At 44.0% G+C, this 18566-nt stretch overlaps 1 protein-coding gene across 3 annotated transcripts in view; it reads left to right on the top strand.

The window, feature by feature from the left end:
- Positions 1-3372: 3372 nt before the first annotated feature.
- GAB1 (GRB2 associated binding protein 1) overlaps positions 3373-18566 on the top strand; it is a 103255-nt gene continuing 88061 nt past the window's right edge. For 2 of the 3 annotated variants that reach the window (XM_071555688.1, XM_071555686.1), the window contains exon 1: positions 3373-4159. In XM_071555688.1, the coding sequence (XP_071411789.1) occupies positions 4088-4159 (72 nt within the window). In that variant the 5' untranslated portion in view covers positions 3373-4087. The remainder of the gene's footprint in view (positions 4160-18566) is intronic. The other variant, XM_071555687.1, reaches the window with a different exon arrangement.

The following is an 18566-nucleotide window of genomic DNA, read 5'->3' as shown; positions in this document are numbered from 1 at the left end:
GGTTTTCATATTAGAAGTGTAATACACAGCTGGGACCTGTAGTGAGCCCTATCTTATTATGCAAGTCCAGAATTTCTAAGCTATTTGCATGAGGAATTAGTGTCATTTATACTTTTAAAAACAAACCCATGTGTATTTAATCTCCTCTTCTATCAGCTCCTGTTGCCTTTGTCAAGGTGACTTGGCAAGCAAACCACAGGCAAATAGGATTTCCACATAACCTACTTTATCTGGCAAGATACATAAATAGTCTACTCCAAAATTCTGGAGAACCATTTAAATCACTTTGGAACGCACTTGTGGAAGAAGACAAGGTCAGTGGGGATCAAGGCATTTTGCACATGCTTTGTGAGATGGAAGGTGGCACAAGCACTGTGACTGCATGTGTAGTTGTCACAGACCAGACCATGCCACCACCTTGGCAGCATTTTTTGTACTGCAACGTTGGTCACAGACCACAGAATGGGTACTGTTTTGGATGGCAATGGCTATGTGGGATTCAGAAATGGCAACATGCCCAATGCTGTGGTTGCTGGGGTTGGGTTTTGGCACTGCAGGTAGAGAGGATGGATCCCTCCTGAGCATCCTTCTCTAACTGCTCTGCTGGGCACATCCTCTTCTTGGCCACAGGTAGCTGCCAATTGCAAGCCCCTTGTCAAAAACAGGGAAAATTCTCTTTCCTCAAAAAAACCCCACAAACTCCTCTTCCCTTCTCTCTTCTTCCTCAAAGGACTGGCCCTATATAGAAATACCAAGGACCTCTGCAGTGCAATTAGTTGAGTGTAAAAGACTTTTGTCCTTTGGGCTTCCTGAGGGACAGCACAGAAATAACCTGAGGAAACAAAGTGAGGGGAAAGGGTGGTTATGTCCTGATGTAAAGTTATAGCAGTTCTGCAACCAGTGGCTGCCCCAAAGGGTATTTGGTACTTCCAAGCATAAAATGTATTGCGGGATAATTTAAAAATGGAGCAAGTTTAGTGGTTTTTAAACTCTCAGGACAAAAGTATAGCAGGCAAACTAGCTCTAGCAGTCATTCTGACAAAGGTCTTTGTGACTTTTAGACTCATTTCAGGAAATTATAGCCTAGTCTAAGCTAAGTGTAAGACATTATCAACATGGAGAAACTGTCTGGCATAACTATTTTACTATTCTCTTCACAGACAGTTTTACAGCTGTAAATATGCAGGTGTTAAGAGTCAGACACAAATATTATGCTGTTTATGAATTTCATTAGTCTTAATTGCTTAGGTTTACCCTAATACAGGGTATCTAAATTATGAACTGCAGAGCATTGCTGGTTCTGCACAAAAATCCACAGCATTAATATTCTTGGATTTGCTAGCTGTTCACTTACTTGGGAAGAGCAGGTTCCATGCAGCCCTCTCCCGATATGATTAGTGAATGCTTTAGTGGGACTGTGGATTGGTAACTCAAATGGTTGAGAGCAGAAAAGGAAATCCACTGTCATGGCTAGGAAGGGAGCAGCCCAACAGGCAACATCTTAACTAGGGATTTGGAAACCTTGCTTTGTTGTATTATGTTTTCCTCAATTCAACAATGCAATAAAATTATTTTATATCGGGTACTGGGGCTTGTGATTAGGTTCAACAACAAAGTGTGGCCTAAAAGGCAGTTTTTATTACTTATTATTCATCACTATGACATTAACTCTTTTCCCCCAACCTAAGTTTTATCATTATATGGCAGGGACGAAACCCACACACAAAATTTGTCTCTGGATGGCTATTTTTCAAAAAAATGAATTGACAAACAAATATATGAAAAGTAATGCTGGAGTCCAGGCTCACACTGGTTTCAGCATGTTTTAAAACACAAATGTAATGTTTTGAAATTTGACCTCAGGACAATCTTGCATCTTTGGACCAGATAACTTGTTTGGTTGGTGCCTCCATAGAGTCTGCTTAAGCCAAAACAGGCTTTCTTTGATTGTTCCTCAAGACATGGGTTAATTAATGGGATTTAAATGAACCATTGGATCACATTGCAATGCTCAAAGTCAATGGCATTTCTAGTTAGTTCACACTGATTCTACATGTTCTTGATCTGACAGTACTAAATAGTCTCCAGGGTTCTAAAGGAAACTGGAAAGTTTTGTGGTCTTATCTGGCGCTTAGATAATCTCAAATGTGGAGATTCTTAAAACAATGGCATTAGTAGTTTAAACAGAAGAGCTGTACTGAAACCCAGCTTGAAATCTAAACCTAACAGTACAGTTTGAGTTCATGTTTGCCAGCTACACTCTATGAAATCACATTTTTACTCTTCCCACTAGCCCCACTGAAATGATGATGTGCAGAGAAGGTAAGGATGGGTTCGATGCGAGGATTTGTGGACTTTTAATATTGATAAAGACCAACATTCACTGGCTTTCTTATTTCAAATGCTTTTGGCAAAGTATCTTCTTTGATAGTCTTTATTTTAGTGCTTAATAGTGCTTCACCTGTTACAATTATTGTGAACAGATTTATGTTGAAATCGCTGCACAGATTTTAACACTTTTGGGCTTTCACCTTTTTTTTTCCTGTTATTTCAAATGCCGTTATACACCACAGCTTTGTAACTTTTCCATGCACTGTACCTGGATGAGCAACAGGATCGCCAGACTCCCTTCAGCCAAGGCACACTAGGGGGACTATTTCTCTGCAGTGGAAGAGCACCGGGACTAAGCAGCACAGCAGCGGTGCCATGCCAGAAATTCGCAGTTTATAATCTGGGGGAAAAATAACTATAAAATGTATAACTATTTTTTATGCAGTAGTAGTTATGGATTGTATTTATTTTCTATTATTACTTATTTGGAGATCTTTTCTGGCAGAGTAGAAGAGACAGAGAGCACCCACAGCAGAGATGGTGAATGAGTTGGGCTTTCTCTTTATTTTGGTGTGGGTTTGGGTTTTTTGTTTTTTTTTTTTTTTGCTAAGGCAGTTTCAGACTTGCTAAGCGGAGTTTACTTTGGCCGAACTGATTTTTAATGCAGTTTTCATAGGGACCTTTAATTTGCTGTTTAGTGGGTTTGCTTTGTTTGTTTGCTTCCCCCATCGCCACTGAAGGCTTTTCTACCAGGTTGCCAAAGACCCCGCGCTCCAACCTCTGTCACTCCCCCCGCCCCGGCCCCGGGGCCGCCCCCCGCCCGGCCCCGCCGCGCCGCCGCATTGCCCGCCCGCCGCCGCCTACAGCTCCCAGCATCCCTCTAGGAAGCTCGTCCCTCCCTCCCTGCTTCTGTCTCTCCCAGCCCTTGTTGTTTGAAAAGGCTCCGGCGGAGTTTCGGGGGGAGCCGCCGCTCGGGGCGGAGCCGGGCGGGGGCAGGCGGGGCGGGCCGGGGCGGTGCCGTCGTTCGGCGCCGAGGGGGAAAGGGGCTGGGGAGGGGGACACGGTGAATTCCAGGGTAAACCCCTCCCTCCCTCCTTCCCTCTCTGGCCGGGAGGGAGCGGACCGAGCCCCTGGCCACGGCCCCAGCCCCGGGGCGAGACCACCGCCCCGCCACTCCCCGCGCGGGGAAAGGCGAGGAGGGAAGGCAGGAGTGCTGCGGGATCCCTCCTCCCGGCGAAGGGGGAGGAGGAAGCGAGGGAAGGGGAAGGAGCGATCCCGGGGAGCCGCGGCGGCCAGCGCTGGGCTCGGCGGGGCTCGGGCAGGGAGGGGAGCGGAGCCCCCGCGGCCCTTCCCGGCGGGAGGGTCCCGGCGGGGCGCGGGGGCGGTGCCAGCGGCACGGGGCGGCGGCTGGATCCTGGATCCTGCCCTGGGACGCCGAAGTTGCGGCGGGGCGGCGGCCGCCCCTGTCGTCTCTCCCGATGTCCGTGTGACTCGGCGGCGAGGAGAAGGAGGAGGAAGGGGGGATCCTTCCGCCCTGGCCCCGCTCGCCGCTCCGCTGCGGCGGGTTGTTGTCCGAGACAGACAGACACACACCCCCCGCGCTGCCCGTCCCGCCCCTGGCCCCGCAGCCCCGGGAGGCCGGGCCGGGTGCGGTGCCGCCGCGGATCGCGGCTCCCTCGGCCGGGCCGGCTCGGGCGCCGCTGTCTGAGTAGCAGGAGGAGGAGGAGGGAGCGCCCCGGCGGGCAGCGGCGCAGCCATGAGCGGCGGCGAGGTGGTCTGCTCGGGCTGGCTCCGAAAGTCCCCACCGGAGAAGAAGTTGAAACGCTACGTGAGTGCCCTCTCCCACTCGCGGGCCGCGCTCCCTCTCTTTCCCTCCTTCCCTCCGTCTCTTGCTCCCTTGTCTCCCGGGAGCTCCGCGCTCGCCTCCCGCACGGCCCGGCCCGGCCTCCCCGCGCCGTCCCCGCCGGCCGGGCCCGCACTGGCCGCCTCCCTCTCCCAGCCGGGACCTCTGCCCGGCACGTCCCGCGCGGCTTCCCCAGCCTCTGTTTTCCCTTTCTTTTTCTATTCCCTACTTCTTCCCCCCCTTTCTTTTTCCTATTTTTTCCCCTTAAAAAGGAGCGCCGAGCGGTCAGATGTTTCAGCCCAGCTTTTATCGCCTTTCCGAGCGAGTCGGGAGAGGGAGGGGGCGGAGTTTTCCCCCTGTTCCTTTGGATCCGGGCTCGGTGTACATGTATTTTTGAATGTAAACACTTGCGGTCCCGGTGCCGGTGCCCGATCGCAGGGGCCGGGGTGCCCCGGCACTCGGAGCCGCTCCCGGCGGGATCGCAGCGGGTCTGCCGGCCCGGAGGCGGCGGGAGCCGGGAATGCCCCGGGAGGGCTCTCCTTGCTCTCCGCGCCTGGAAGAAGGAGGAGGGAGTTGTCGGAGAAGTGCCCGTGTCTCTGCCGAAGTTGTTGCCGCTGTTGCTGGCGGTGGCTGCGCTCGCAGAGGGAGCGGAGACGGCGCTGCTGGCAGGGAGCGGAGCGCTTTGCTGAGCGCGCAGATTCCGTGGCGGGGCAGCGGAGCGGCCCGGGGAGGCTGCCGGGTCACGTAGGAGGGATGGGTGATGCCAGGAGTCATCGCTGCTGCATGAGCCCTTTCCCACTGGCACCCGGCTGGCTTCGCGGCATCTGTGTAATTGGGACAAAATGTTGAGCCGCCTTATTGGTTTTTTTCTTTTCTTTTTTTTTTTTCCTTTCTTTTTTTTTTCTTTTTCCTTTTAAGTAGCTGAATTTTCAGATTCTTTTGAGAATGTGAATACGGATCTTAACGTGACCGTGTTGTTTTCCTCTGTTAGCGTTTAGCATCCACTTCTCCTAGAACTGTTACTGTTATGGACAGGGTGTTTTTTTAAATGCCCGGAAATTGGTGAAATGAGACTCTCTTTAAATTTAAAAAAAATATTTGGGATAGCCCACTCTCCTTCCCTTTGTGCGAAGGACATGGAACCAGACTTACAAAGGGACTGTCCTGATGGGTCATAGCAGGGTTCTGCTTCCTGGCCGAATTCATTATGGACAGTATTTTTGGCCAGCTCTTCACAGCTATTTGTATATTCACAGGATGCTTCTTTACCAATGTGTAGGAATTAAGTATTAATGTTTTTTAAAAGTTTGAATAAATTTCCCACTCAAACTTGAAATCCTGTACATTTTGTGCCGTCTGTCAGTGGACAGAGTTGTAAGCAAGAGTTTGCCCTCCTAAATCGATCCCATAAGTCACTCCCTAAATACACCAGCTTTTCCCCTTGTAACTGCCCCTTCAGTGTATTTATAGCTCCACTTCCATACTGGAATTACACTAGAACCTTTGAGGGGAAAACCTTCACTAGAGCATAGGTCAAGTGGCTCTCTGTCCAAAAGAGGTAAATCCTTAATTTTCACTTGAAGGGGGACCTGCTTTTTGAGGAGGCAGAGTATCAGAGTAACAATGTGGCTCTCACTTACCAGAGTGTGACTTGGTTTAGCATCTTCATACACTGTGGGCCATAAGGTCGTGAGTTTAAATCTTGCACGTTGTTTTGGACTGTTTTCTGCTTATATGAAAGAAAGGTGCCATTTAGAGAAGGACTTAAAGTAAAATTCCTCCTGCTTGTCTGTAGTGCCTGATCAGTTGCAGGCTGAGGGTTCACACTCACTTCAAAGACCTAAAAGTGACCTTGACGTTATGGTCACCGTCTTGAAGCAAACAAAAAGTTGACGTCCTTAAGACGATGAACTTTACTGAGTGCATTGACTGAAGTGTTGGCCTGTGTTCTCTGTAATTCCACGCTTAAGTGAAGGCACAGGAGAGCTGTGTGTTTTAAAGCTGTATTTTATAGTGCTGATATTTCAAGAGCTGCACCAGATGAAAAGATGGGAAAGTGATTTCAATAGGAAACTGCTTTTCTGCAGTGCATACTTTTCACATATATATATGGAAAATTGTAACTTCACGCTCTATTAGCTTTGCATGCGAGTGTTGGGGCAAACCCAGGTTACCATCTGGGAAGGGAGATAAAAAGTCTGAAATTGCAGTTAAATATGGTTTCAGTTCTTAGGAAGGGTGAAAAGGAGCACTTTGAAGCTAGTACATAGACATATGTTTCACAGGGACTGCAATTTTGTTTGAAATAGTTGGACATGGTATTAAAGCTAACTTACATTCATTTTGAGGCTAAAAAAAGAAAAAAACTCTCCAACCAACCCTGTCCTGCAGGTGGAAAAATCAGATTTCCTTTCATGTATGCCTTAATGCCATGAGCAACTATTTCCCCCCTTAAAGGGAGTTCTATTCTCATGCCTCATTCATGTGTTTTTGTTATGAGTTAATGTTCTGATAGACATTGGCACCTGCTGTTGGTTCCCTGGAGCTGATATTCAGAATAGTTTGATGGAATAGAGCGATTGCTTCCAGCAGCAGATCTCTGAGGAAAGTACAGGTAACTTTTGGTGCCGACTAGGGGTCCAAGATGAGGATGTGGACTTAGTAGAGTAGGAGGAGAAGGGAGCTGGGGCTAAATCCTGCACAGGTCTCCACAGCCTATGCTGTGGTTGCACAAGTACGTGAAAGAACTTGTTTGTACAGAAGGATGGAGGAGGGCTAAATTTCACAGCTTCTGCTGCCCTCTTGTATGTTTTTCTTTCTTCCTTTGTATGGTAGTTTGTTCTGTTGCCTTCAACTTTGCAAACATTTATGTGCTCACCTTAACCTGCTGTACATTTTCTGCTTTGGTCTCCTTATTTTTAAAGATGTAAATGAAAACCCGTCTTTCCCCATCTGTCCTTTAAGAAATGATAGCAAGCCTTGGCTTCGTGGTTTTCTGCTACGTTGCAGTTCTGCTGTGCACGTGCCAGTTAAAATAGCTGATTCTTTGTGGGAGCAGCATAGAGGGTTTTTTTACTGCCATTATGCTATGAAACCACCAGATATTTAAACACAGCTGTCCGTGGTAAAGCAAGGGAGAAAAGCTTGAGGGAATGGGAATAAATCTTAAATTCTCTGCTATAACTGCTGCACTTTTGTCTGGGATAGGCTAAGGCTCAGTATGACAACTGGATATGCTTAAAATCAAGATCTTGGCATTGATGGTTTATGAAACCAGTTTTTAGAACTGTAATATATTAATTCTCAGTATTACAAGGGGATCTCATTAATGCAGATAAATATCAAAGGCAGGTGCCAAAAGGATGGTGTCAGACTCTGTTCAGTGGTGCCCAGGAACAGAACGAGGAGGAATGGCCATAAACTAAAACTCAAGAAGTTTCACCTCAACATGAGAAAGAACTTCTTTACATTGAGGGTGGCAGAGCCCTGGAACATCTACCCAGGGAGGTCACAGAGTCTCCCTCTCTGGAGACATTCCAACCCCACCTGGATATGTTCCTGTGTAACCTGCTCCAGGTGACCCTGCCTTGGCAGGGAGGTTGGACTGGATGATCTCCCTTCCAACCCTAACAATTCTGTGATTCTTATGTGTCCTACTTAGAGTGAAATAGATTTTATTTGATGAAAGGTAAAACTCCACTAAAAATGTCTTACATAGATTAAACACTTTTTGCAGTAAATTGGTTCAGATTTTTCTTTAAGAGGCTTCCCTGTACTTCTGAGAATTCTTAAGATGGTTTTGAAAGTTAATTAGGAATTAATTTTGATGTAATTGTTACTAAAAATCCTGTGGTTATTTGGCTATTCCTATTGATTGTGCATTTAATTATTTAAAAGCAAAGAGTGTGAAAGTGAGAAATAGGCCTGATCTCCCCAGGACAGGAGGACACTGATACCATTCAGACAAGGCCACAAAGAGCATCTTCTTACTTTCTAATCTTTGCAGTCGTAGACAGTAACTAAAAAACTGCCAGACTATTAAGTTTAGTTACTGGTGTTTGAATTAGAGGCTAAGACAGTATAAGTACAGCAGTGGAATATTTTTCTGGGGTTTTGTTTGGCAGTTGCTCTTTGGCATTAATCACATAGTGCCTCTCCTGTCTTGAGTAATACTTAAACGTGCTAAGATATATAATGGTGTTAAGAAATGTTTTATTCAGCAGAATAGTTGTAATTTGGTAGAAGCTGCAGTGCTTGACAAAGGCCCTTTTTCTGGAAGACACCTGTTTGTGTTAAAGCTTTTTTGTGATCTTTCATCAGCACAGTGAGCCAATTTAAGAAGCCAGTTGGTTTACAGGAGGAAAAAACAAGATAAGCTTGTTTGACATCATTCAGTGCTGTCCCTGTGGTGCTGGGTCAAGTTAAGTTAATGCAAGACAGATGAGTATAATCAAGTAACATTATGTGACATCTTAATAATCTGAACGTGATTGTGCTTGTGCTACTGGAAGAGTTGCTGAAAACCTTGCAGAAATTGGTGTTCGTGCAGAAAACTTTCCTTCTGGAAGGAATCCCGTCCCTCCCCTTCTGCTGTGCACTCTAGTCAGAAAACAGCAGTTTGACTTTTGATCTTTTTAACCATGGGTTAGTAAACCCCAAACGATGAAGTTGAAAGCAGGACTAAACATAATGTTTTTGTTGATTACAGAAGGAAGTTGCATTGTTTTGTGTGCCGACTGAAGATGCCAAATTGATCTTGGGGATGACTTCAGGGCTGTATCCACCCCCTAAGCTTCTTGCTGTTTGGGGAATTAACATGAGGAGTGTGTAATTCATTGTACAAGTATTTGTGATCTTTGACAACACATCAGCAGCTGGTGTTGACTTTGCTGCCAGAGCAGCAGTGCTGTTAGTGCTTGACCTGTGCTCTGAATTAACTCCCAGTGGATGGTTTCAGGGGGTAAGAGCAGGCAATGGTATATGGAACAGATTAAAAAGTCTAATATAAGTAAGATTCTCTTCTGCTAGTTATTTTAACTTTTATGTAGCATACCATGCTGATGTATACTGTTAATTTAAGTGTTTCTGAGCTTGAATGGTCAGACTGTACCTGAACTGCTTGAATGCTTTTTGTCCTGGAGATAGACAGGGAAGTCGGAGTCATAAGTGACAGAAATTGTCCTTTTGCAGGTGAACTACTGGGCATATGAAATAAGCCAGACATTCTATATATGTTAAGTGATGTGAACAATTTTTCCTATCAGCTGCTAAATAACAATGCTTAATTTGGGACCATGATAGCTGAGAAATGAGGAAATAGCTGAATTCTGACTCTCTGTGATGCTGAAGAAGGTTCTCAGCTGGATGTGTAGCAGCTTATGGATGTCCTTTGCTCTGCTTCTGTATTTTGATAGGTGTGTTAATAAGATTTGGTGCAGGTAATCGCAGGGGATTACAATTCAGTGAGGAACTAACAGGGAGCAGGGAGAGGAAGTGGAAAAACAAGTGAATGTCTCCCACTTTGTGGATGCTGCGTGGTGGCTGCTCCTCCATGTATTCCCAAACTTGCAGCACTGAACATTCAGTATAAGCAATGTATGTGCTGAGCAGAGGAAATAATGAAATGCCATGAATTTAACTTACAGTTATACACAGATGAGCTTGTTTTACATGCCTCTTAGTCAGTCATAAGCCCAAAGCAGATGTGTGAAATGTGACTTGGATGTATTGAAAGGAGAATGTTTCATTGGACAGTTTAGCTTAAAAAGGTATAGGCCTTGACTGTCAAAATTAGTATCAATTCTGGAATCCTTTGGTTGACCAGCTCACTCTTTCAGCTCAGAGGAAATCCTTCCATTTCCATTCATCCTTTTTAGTATTCAACAGTCCTTTATTTAAAGAGAGAGGAAAATGTCAAACTGAACTGTTTCTAGTGCCCTTTTCTCTCTCTTTAAATTTTAAAAATTCTGAAAATGATGGTTTGGTCACTTCTGAGGTATGTTTTTTTGGCATAACCTCTAGATCAGCTGATCAGAATAAATTATTATCCTCTACAGACATTTCGAAAACATTTATTTCCCATTAAAGTTGGCTTATGACTGACAGAAATCTCTGCAAAAACTGAGGGGAACATCTGTGATTCAAAATGTAGCAATTTTAAAAGAAATAATAAATTTGTGTATTGTAGATGGCTCTGTCTTGGCTCTGGGATCTTGTACTTCTTTAGTCTTGCTGTCACCTTTTGCTAGTCTAAAAATAGATGTCACCAAAATATATTGGGTGAAATATTTTCTTAAATCAAGAAGGTGAGTACAACTGATGAGGTGAAAGTTTTCTTTTGACATAGAGTAAATAAACATGAAGCAAAGACACACATCCTTATTTTTTTCATCCCTGGTTTTGTAGAATTGCTGTGCCAGACTTCTGGAGATCTCTTCAAAATGACCCTAAAATTTTCTGTGCTTCAATGACTAATCATTTTATTGCCAATAGAAATGATTTCACCTGTTGCAATTTCATTGCAGTATTTCATTAGGAGGGACAGACCTTGTGTCATGCAAATTGCTTGAGCAAGGCAGGCAGAAAGATCAGACAGAACGGAGTAATCTTGTCAAGGCAGGTGTGTCTTGTGTACCAGTGAATATTGTAGTCCAGTGTAATTTGTTGCTGTTTTAGTGACTCTAATGTGAATTCAGCTCCTTATATGTACAAACAAATAATTCTTAGGCAGTACTATGGCGTTTGGGGTTTTTTTTGTGATTTTTTTTGGGTCGTTGTTGTTGTTTTGGGCTTTTTTCTTTGGCGGGAGGTGGATTGGGGAGGATTCTGCCATCTCCACTCTGCAGTAAAATATTGCTCATTCTCAAGTCCCCCTTTATCCATTCTTGATTAGGCTATTGCAGTGGTTCTCTTATGAATTCTCTGGCTCATTTGCTTTAGGAAGTGTTCATAGTTGCAAAAATAATATTAGCTTTGTAAATACTGTTCAGTGCAATGTGCAAGTTGTATTTTTTCTTCTCTTTTAAAAAGGCACCCCTGGCTTCCAATAAAAGGTTACATAGTATGTTTTTGTACTTGTGTTTGCTTCCAGCTGTTGACAAAGGTTTTGTTTCTTATGATGAGCCTTTGAGGCTCTTTGAAACATGCCATACCACTTTTAGTTGTAAAAATAACCTTATGTTACCTAATATCTGTCTGTTTCTTTAGCAGTTTCCAGCAGGGAAATGTTTATAAGGTGACTTTTCTGTGAGATGAAAGAGACTGAATTAACTGTTGAACTTTCTAACCCTCTTTTTCTTGGTATGTGTTTGTTTTCTTAACTGAGGAGAAGGAATATATATTTAATTTCACTTTCTGCCCCAAAATTGCAACTTTAGGATTAAACTCCCTGAGGTTATGGTGACACATTTTTCTTCCTCTTTTTTTTTCTGGTAAATGGTGGTTATTTGGGATAAATGACGGTATGAGAGTTGTCTCTCTTAGAACTGGTGGCGTAATAACATGCAATTAAAAGTGTCAGGCAGTTATGTCCATATGGCTTGTGTATTATTACACATAATATCTGTACATAATACAAATAACTCTGTTTCAAGGCATACCATGAAAAAGAGGCAATACTTTGGCTAAGAAACTGTGCCAAGTTACTATACCAGCCTGTCAGTTCTGGAGAGCTGAGTTTAAACCCCACGTCAAGGAGTGAATTAAATGAAAAGCTTGTGCTCGTTTTTATTTTGTACAATAGTTTATTGGCAGAGTGATTTTAAAACAGCTCTGCTTTTTCAGGAGCTGTGCTTATTCTTTTCTCTGAGAATTTCTAGGAAGCCAGGAGAAAGGTTTGGTGTCTCTGCATGTCTTCTGTGACACAGAAAGGGACCTTGCTGTGGGGTGATGTGCAGGCAAGCCCCTGGCTGGGGATGGTGGGTGGGTATTGGGATAAACCCTGCCCAGCAGGAGCAAAGCAATCTTGTCCCTTTGCCTGTTTCCCACACCAGAGTTTTCCAGCCAGCTCGCTTGTCACATGTGGGTTCTCGGGCTGCTTTATAAATGAAAACAACGCCAGATAAACCCTTCATGGCAGTGGAGATAGTGGCTGTCACAAAGTAAATCTGGTTCCCCACCCACTTCCCAGCACAGCCAGCCTTGGGGCAGGGTGATGGCAGATCTGCTGCCTGCCTTGCTCGGGTGAGCCTGTCCCCGCCCCAGCACCAATGCCATGGGTTTCAGTGGTGCTGGCCAGAGTGCACCTCTCTGGGGCCACAGCTACGCCAGGCTCTGCAGTACTGCTGCCCCAAAGGGAAGGGGGAAAGGAAATCAACACAAAATTAGGGTTTGGTTTGTTTTTCTGTGTTTTCTGGGGCTTGGGATTTAAAAACAAAATAAACCCTCTGTAGGTGTTTATTGCTGACAGTAGGAGTTCACAGGATTAGATTTGGGGTATGGAATAAGAATACAGGAAGCTATTCAAACACAGTTAATACCCTTGCCCTGGGCGGTCCCGTGGTGTAATGGAGAGCACTCTGGACTCTGAATCCCAAGGACCTGAGTTCGAGTCTCAGTGGTGACCGTCCCCTGGCAGTTCAATGCCTCCCTGCCATCAGACCCTATCAGATCTCGGATGCTCAGCAGGGTCAGCCCCGGTTCGTATCGGGTGCTGTGACAGTCCCGAGGACTTCCCTGCCACTGTCCAAGCTTGCTCGGCCGTGGCAGATGGACCTTGGGACTTACGGTGGGGCCAGTTCTGTACACGCTGAGCCTCACCTAAAAAATGCACTGTGCAGGCTGGAAGGGCACGTCCACTTGGGGAGAGAGAGCCCTTCCCAAATCTTCACTCGTGAAGTCTGGCCATACAGTACCCTTGTCTTCAAATAGACCTTTGATGCAATCAACACATAAGAACTACAGTCCATTTGGGAGAGTTATTAAAAGGGTAAATAAAAATGGATTTTGAGTTTCAAAATGGAATGATCCCCATTTATTTAAAAAAAAAGAAGCAATTCCAAAAATTATGTGCCAGTTTGTCATTTTCCTTTTGTATGACTGCACTGAGTCACGTAATGTGCTAGACGAATGTTCCCATTCACACTTAATGCATGTTTCTGTTACAGTTTTCTGACGTTTGTGTTTCCATGTAGATTCTTAAGCAGGATCAGATGTAGTAGAGACGCTGTGCCTGGTTTTGGAATTGGTGCAGGGAGGATTGCTGCTTCGGGAGGGCTGCTGTTGGCAACCAATCAGTGTACAGCAATCGCTTACATCCAGGAACTCCAAAGTCCATATACAGAATCTAGCAAACATCTATGATTTAAAAAAGGCATGTGAATATCTGTGATCCTTAAAAATATGGTAAAATACTGGCAGTAAGTCTGCCCCTTTCAACTATGGAAAAGTAAGGAGTGTATTAGGAAGGAGTTGGTGGGATAATTTATTTGATGCTCATAATGCTTATTATAAGGATTGGTGTGCATTTGTTTCATCAAGAAACAATCAAGAAGGAGGATGTCAAAATAATGTATGGACTTGATCTGAATTGATAATTTGTCCTTGCATGGTTTAATTAAAAAAAAAAAAAGGACAGAGAGAAAAAGTGGGGGAAGGGTTTGGAGTGCAATTTGAAACAGAAGAGACTTGTGTTTCTCAGTGCAGATGAGGCAGTGGAATGCTTTGCCATGTGGTATCCACACTGGGAATGCAGGAGATTCCAGGGAGGCTTGGAGAGAATCTTCCAGCTGTAAACATGAGTGCTTGGAGGTCTGGGGTGTGATAAGACTTCTAAAATCTGGTGTTGTAACCAGTTCCTTTCGTTTACTTACACGATTCAGTCCTTTCCTAGTTCTGATGTGAAGGAAGTGTCAGAGGTAGGCTCTGGGTGTGATGCCATCTGGCAACTCTGCTTTTCTATAAAGTAGTGATATATATGAGCTGAATTTGAGATTCAAGCCTCAAACTGACAAAAACGTATCCCTTTTAAATCTCTCACTTGGATTTCTTGTGGTGCCCTTCATCAAAGAAATGTTTCTTCGTTCAGTTACATGTTACACTAGGTAAGGTTCTCATGGTGGCATTAGATAAACTTGTTGTTTACAAAATCCTTTCGTGTTGCTAAGGGAGATAACTGCAATAAGTGCAATGTATCAGCAAGTGTATCTTTCTGAATCTTGCATGTCCTAATGCATTTCTGTTTGCTGTTTGTATGCTATTATTGCTGAAATTATTTGCATCATGCTATGTAAGTTTTGCAGTCTAATGACTTGTTACTCAGTGTGAAATAATGCCCTTAAAGCTCAAAGCTGAGGTCATGTCACGCTCTTAGTTATGAGCTATCTAATAGTTGTCTGTGTGCACAAATGAAGGTAAATTGCATAAGCTTGTCAGCACTATGAGAAAGAACTTAAGTTGCTCTTTACTACTGAAGGTCTGTTGGCAGAGAAGACTCACTTATATGCACTTAGGAGCCAGTCATTACTAAGATAAAACCTGGGTTTGATTTTCTGAAGTTTTGGAGAGGGGAAGGGAGAAATGGGACAGGAGGAAGATTTAAAGTGAAGAGTAGCATTCAAATGACTCATTAGTGTAAATTGGGAAACTTAACCCTGGTTTCATCCCGGGGTAATTTTATCCCAGGACAAGTAACTACAGAGTTTTCTGCTATGGTGTATACTTCAGTGCTAAATTAATTCAGTCCTTTGCATCTTTCCTTGATCTGATGGCTCTGTTTGTCTGTGTATCTCTGAAGCTTCAGGGAAAAAAAATAGGAGAGCAGGAATTTATTGTCTGATTTATAAAGTGAGTGGCAGGAAGATCTTTACTGATTATATAAGGGAGGCACCACCATCATTATGTGAATTTGATCGTGTTCTTTGGTGGGGTTTTCTTGCAGTGCAGCCATAACTTACTGTGATTCAAACCTACTTGTTTGCTGCTTTTAGCCTTGGAATGGGAATGTTAATTATGCAGGCTATTACTGCAGTTTAAGAAACTAAACTTTTGCTGGGATCTGACAAACGGTGGCTGGGAGGTGCAAAGTGGTGAGCAGCACTGCTGAGATGCTCGATTGCTTCCAGCAGCTGCTGGGAAGGCAGTGCTATTCCCATGGGAGCGCTTCTCGTGCTCTCGGCTTACGGGAAGAGGTTTTCCTATCAGTCTCTGCAACCAGCATCCGACAGAGCTGAAGTGTGTTCCTGCCTTCCTTAGCTGGCTGGGGAATGAGCCCTCTTTTCATCTGCTTTTCGATCCTTTGCTTCTGGGAGCTGCTGTGTAAAGGGAGGGCAGATGGAGTGCCCTTCTCTGAAATCTCAGTCTGCTTAAACAAAATAGGGAATAAGGAAGACAATGATCTGTCCTTTCCAGCTTGGAGAGTAAGCTGGACAGATGTTTCTTACTCAGTGCAAAGGAGGAAAGTCCCTGGCTGGGGTCTCAAGAATGAGGGTTAAAAGGTGAAGAAATCCTACAGGGGCCTCCTACTGCAATGATGGCTCCAGCCCTGCACAAGTGAGAGAGAAGATCCAAAACTTGTGTCTCTTCGCCCTTTCTTTCTCCTCCTCCTTCTTCCTCTCATTGCAACTATTTTGTATTTTCCTACTTTTAAATTACATAATTTAGTCCTTCCTGTCACTTCCTAATGTCTGAATCATAGGTAGGTTTTCCTGCCTGCAGTAAACAAACACTTTACTCCTGGCACCTTTCCAAGTTGAAATTGTGTTTATGAACGTGGGGGGGTCCCTCTGGCAGTGTGCTTGGGAAGCTCATTCACTTGTGTACCGGTTGGATAAGCTGCTTACTGCGTGCCTCCCTGGCCAGCTGATTTCCTTGTCTTTCCAATCGTCTAAACTGATGCAGCTGCTTGGCTGAACAGGACCAGCAGGTGAATGGTAGAGATGATAAAAGCAGAGTATAAACAGTGCGTTATGAGCTTCTGAAGTTAATAACAGTAGCAACTGGGTTGCCTCAAGTCTTGCTGCTGTTGTGTCGCCTCTTCTCACTTGCATACCTTGTATGTAGGTACAGTGTGAGATACAGTGTCTGCCATTCAGCCAGTCACTTGTGAGAAGCCCTGTCTGGTCTAACATTAGGGCTTTGCTCATTTTTTGGATTCTTTCACTGCAAGACAAGAAGATAACACAGGGTACTTTGTGACATGTGGTCTGCCTCCATCAGCCTGATGGACCTCTTATACCATATTTGTAAAAGCTGCAGTGTCACCCTCACTTTTCATAGAATCATAGAGTCGGTTTGGGTTGGAAAAGACCTCTGAGATCATCAAGTCCAACCCTTGGTCCAACTCCAGACCGTTTACCAGATCATGGCACTCGGTGCCACGTCCAATCTCAGTTTAAAAACCTCCAGGGATGGGGAATCCACCCCCTCTCTGGGCAGCCCATTCCAATCCCTGATTACTCTCTCTGGAAAGAATTTTTTCTGATCTCCAGCTTAAATTTCCCCTGGCAGAGCTTGAGCCCATGCCCCCTTCTCCTGTTGCTGAGTGCCTGGGAGAAGAGACCAACCCCCACCTGGCTAGAACTTCCCTTCAGGTAGTTCATATTTCATATTGTTGCTCCTATTTCTAAGCTTTGAAAATCCTTAATTTTATTTTTGAATTTGCTGTGAATCCAGAATTATGCACAGAAGACATGGCTGACACCCATGGAGACTCCACACCTCTCCTATTATATTCACACTCTCTCTCTTTGCTGGTTCTCGTCCCTTAAGGGGAAAATCTGTCTTGAATCATGGTAGACCAGCCTCACAGTGTGCTGAACGCTCCAGCTCCTACACTGGAACTGCATGTGTAACTGTCAAATGGACTTAGCTTGGTAAATGGAGACAGCAGAGCAAAGATCCAGTCCCTGTTCTGGCAGCTTTGCATTTGTACCTTCCTATCCATCTGTGCCTCCTCACTTCCCTCTCTCGTTCTTCCTCCTAAGATGCCAGGAAGGTAAGAATAAGTCAAATATATTTAGGACACATTAGGTGAGGTAAGAACACCCTCAGTGTAATGCTGACTTCATCATACTTTCCTGTAAAAAAGAGAGAGAGCACCTCCTCTGCCCCAGTTAAAGCTTACCTTGATTTTTTTTTTTTTAGCAGTGGTGTGTATAGCATGGAGAGCATATTCTCAGTGAAGATGATCAAAAAAAAACTACCAAAAACATTTTGCAGGTTGTGCTAGTATGACAAATCAACAAAATACTATCTAGTCTAGTTTAATACCAATTTCAGAAAAGACAGTTGAAGCAAAAGAGCACTGCTGTTAATGCCATAGGACTGTCTGATGTCGTTTCTTCTGGCTGAGGTTACATATCCACAGGGACAGGGGGTTCTCCCTTGTGCCATTTGTTCTCATCCAGTCAGTAAATAAAAGGATGAAGTTCCTCGGAAAGATAAGTCAGAGGGATGTTGAACCTGGCAGGTTGTGTTGGAAGTTGATTAGGTTGGACACCCTTTCTGTCGTCATTGCCTACCTACACTGTTTGCCTGTGTGTACTGAAAAAATTGACATTTCTTTTCCATACTAGTGGAAGGAGTTACTGTTTCTTGTGGTTGGGGTTGAAATGAGTTTTCTGTATTTGGAGTATGAAATTAATTTTCTTGGGAGTGTGATTTGGTAATGCACAATGCTAGGGAATTGGAAGGAATAAAGGATGATAGAAGATAGTATCCTGTTTATAATATATTCTAGTCTAAAATCATGGCAACCTGTTTCTTAATAACACTGTACCATGTGGAAACTGAACGTGGAAACAATTGCATGAAAATATATTTGTTTTATGTTTGTTACGTGTGTTTTGGATTTCTTGAAACTTAATAGTACATATTCAAATAAATGCCATGTTAAATAATGTAGAAAATGCTTTTGTGTCCTTTGTACAGTGTGTGGTGAAAGTTTTGCTGAATCAGAAGCAAAAATGTAAGGGTTGGGTCCTGTAATTATAGTATTACAGACCTGACTACTATTGTTGTTTAAATTAAGCTTGTAATATAAAGTGGTTTGGTTAGAATGAAGATAACACTGACCAAAGGATAATGAAACCCAATTTTTCAGCCATTTGCATTACCTTGCAATGTCTTGTAATGTTCCACAGTATCTATTTTATCAGTTCTAGTCAATAAACATCACAGTGGTGTACAAATCTTTTCATTTGAACTTGAGGCTATTAAATTATACTCTTGTATTGAATTTCAGTGATTGGATTGTTGTCAGTCATCTGAGGCGATGACAAACTTGCCTCCTCAAAGGATACTGGGCTTTTTGTTTCTTTAAGAAGATATAAGTAGTTCTAAAGTGAAATCTGGTGGAGTGTTGTATGATTTTTAGCAAATTGTTAAGCAACGCTTCTGAGTTGCTTGTGAAATTTCAGTAAGTCTCAATTTAGAGTGCAAATATTTCTCTAGGCAA

This window comes from Pithys albifrons, chromosome 5 (genome assembly GCF_047495875.1).
Source record: "Pithys albifrons albifrons isolate INPA30051 chromosome 5, PitAlb_v1, whole genome shotgun sequence".
NCBI classification, from domain to species: Eukaryota; Metazoa; Chordata; class Aves; order Passeriformes; family Thamnophilidae; genus Pithys; species Pithys albifrons.
The sequence above is the reverse complement of the archived record's forward strand: the minus strand, read 5'-3'. Positions and strand labels throughout refer to the sequence as shown.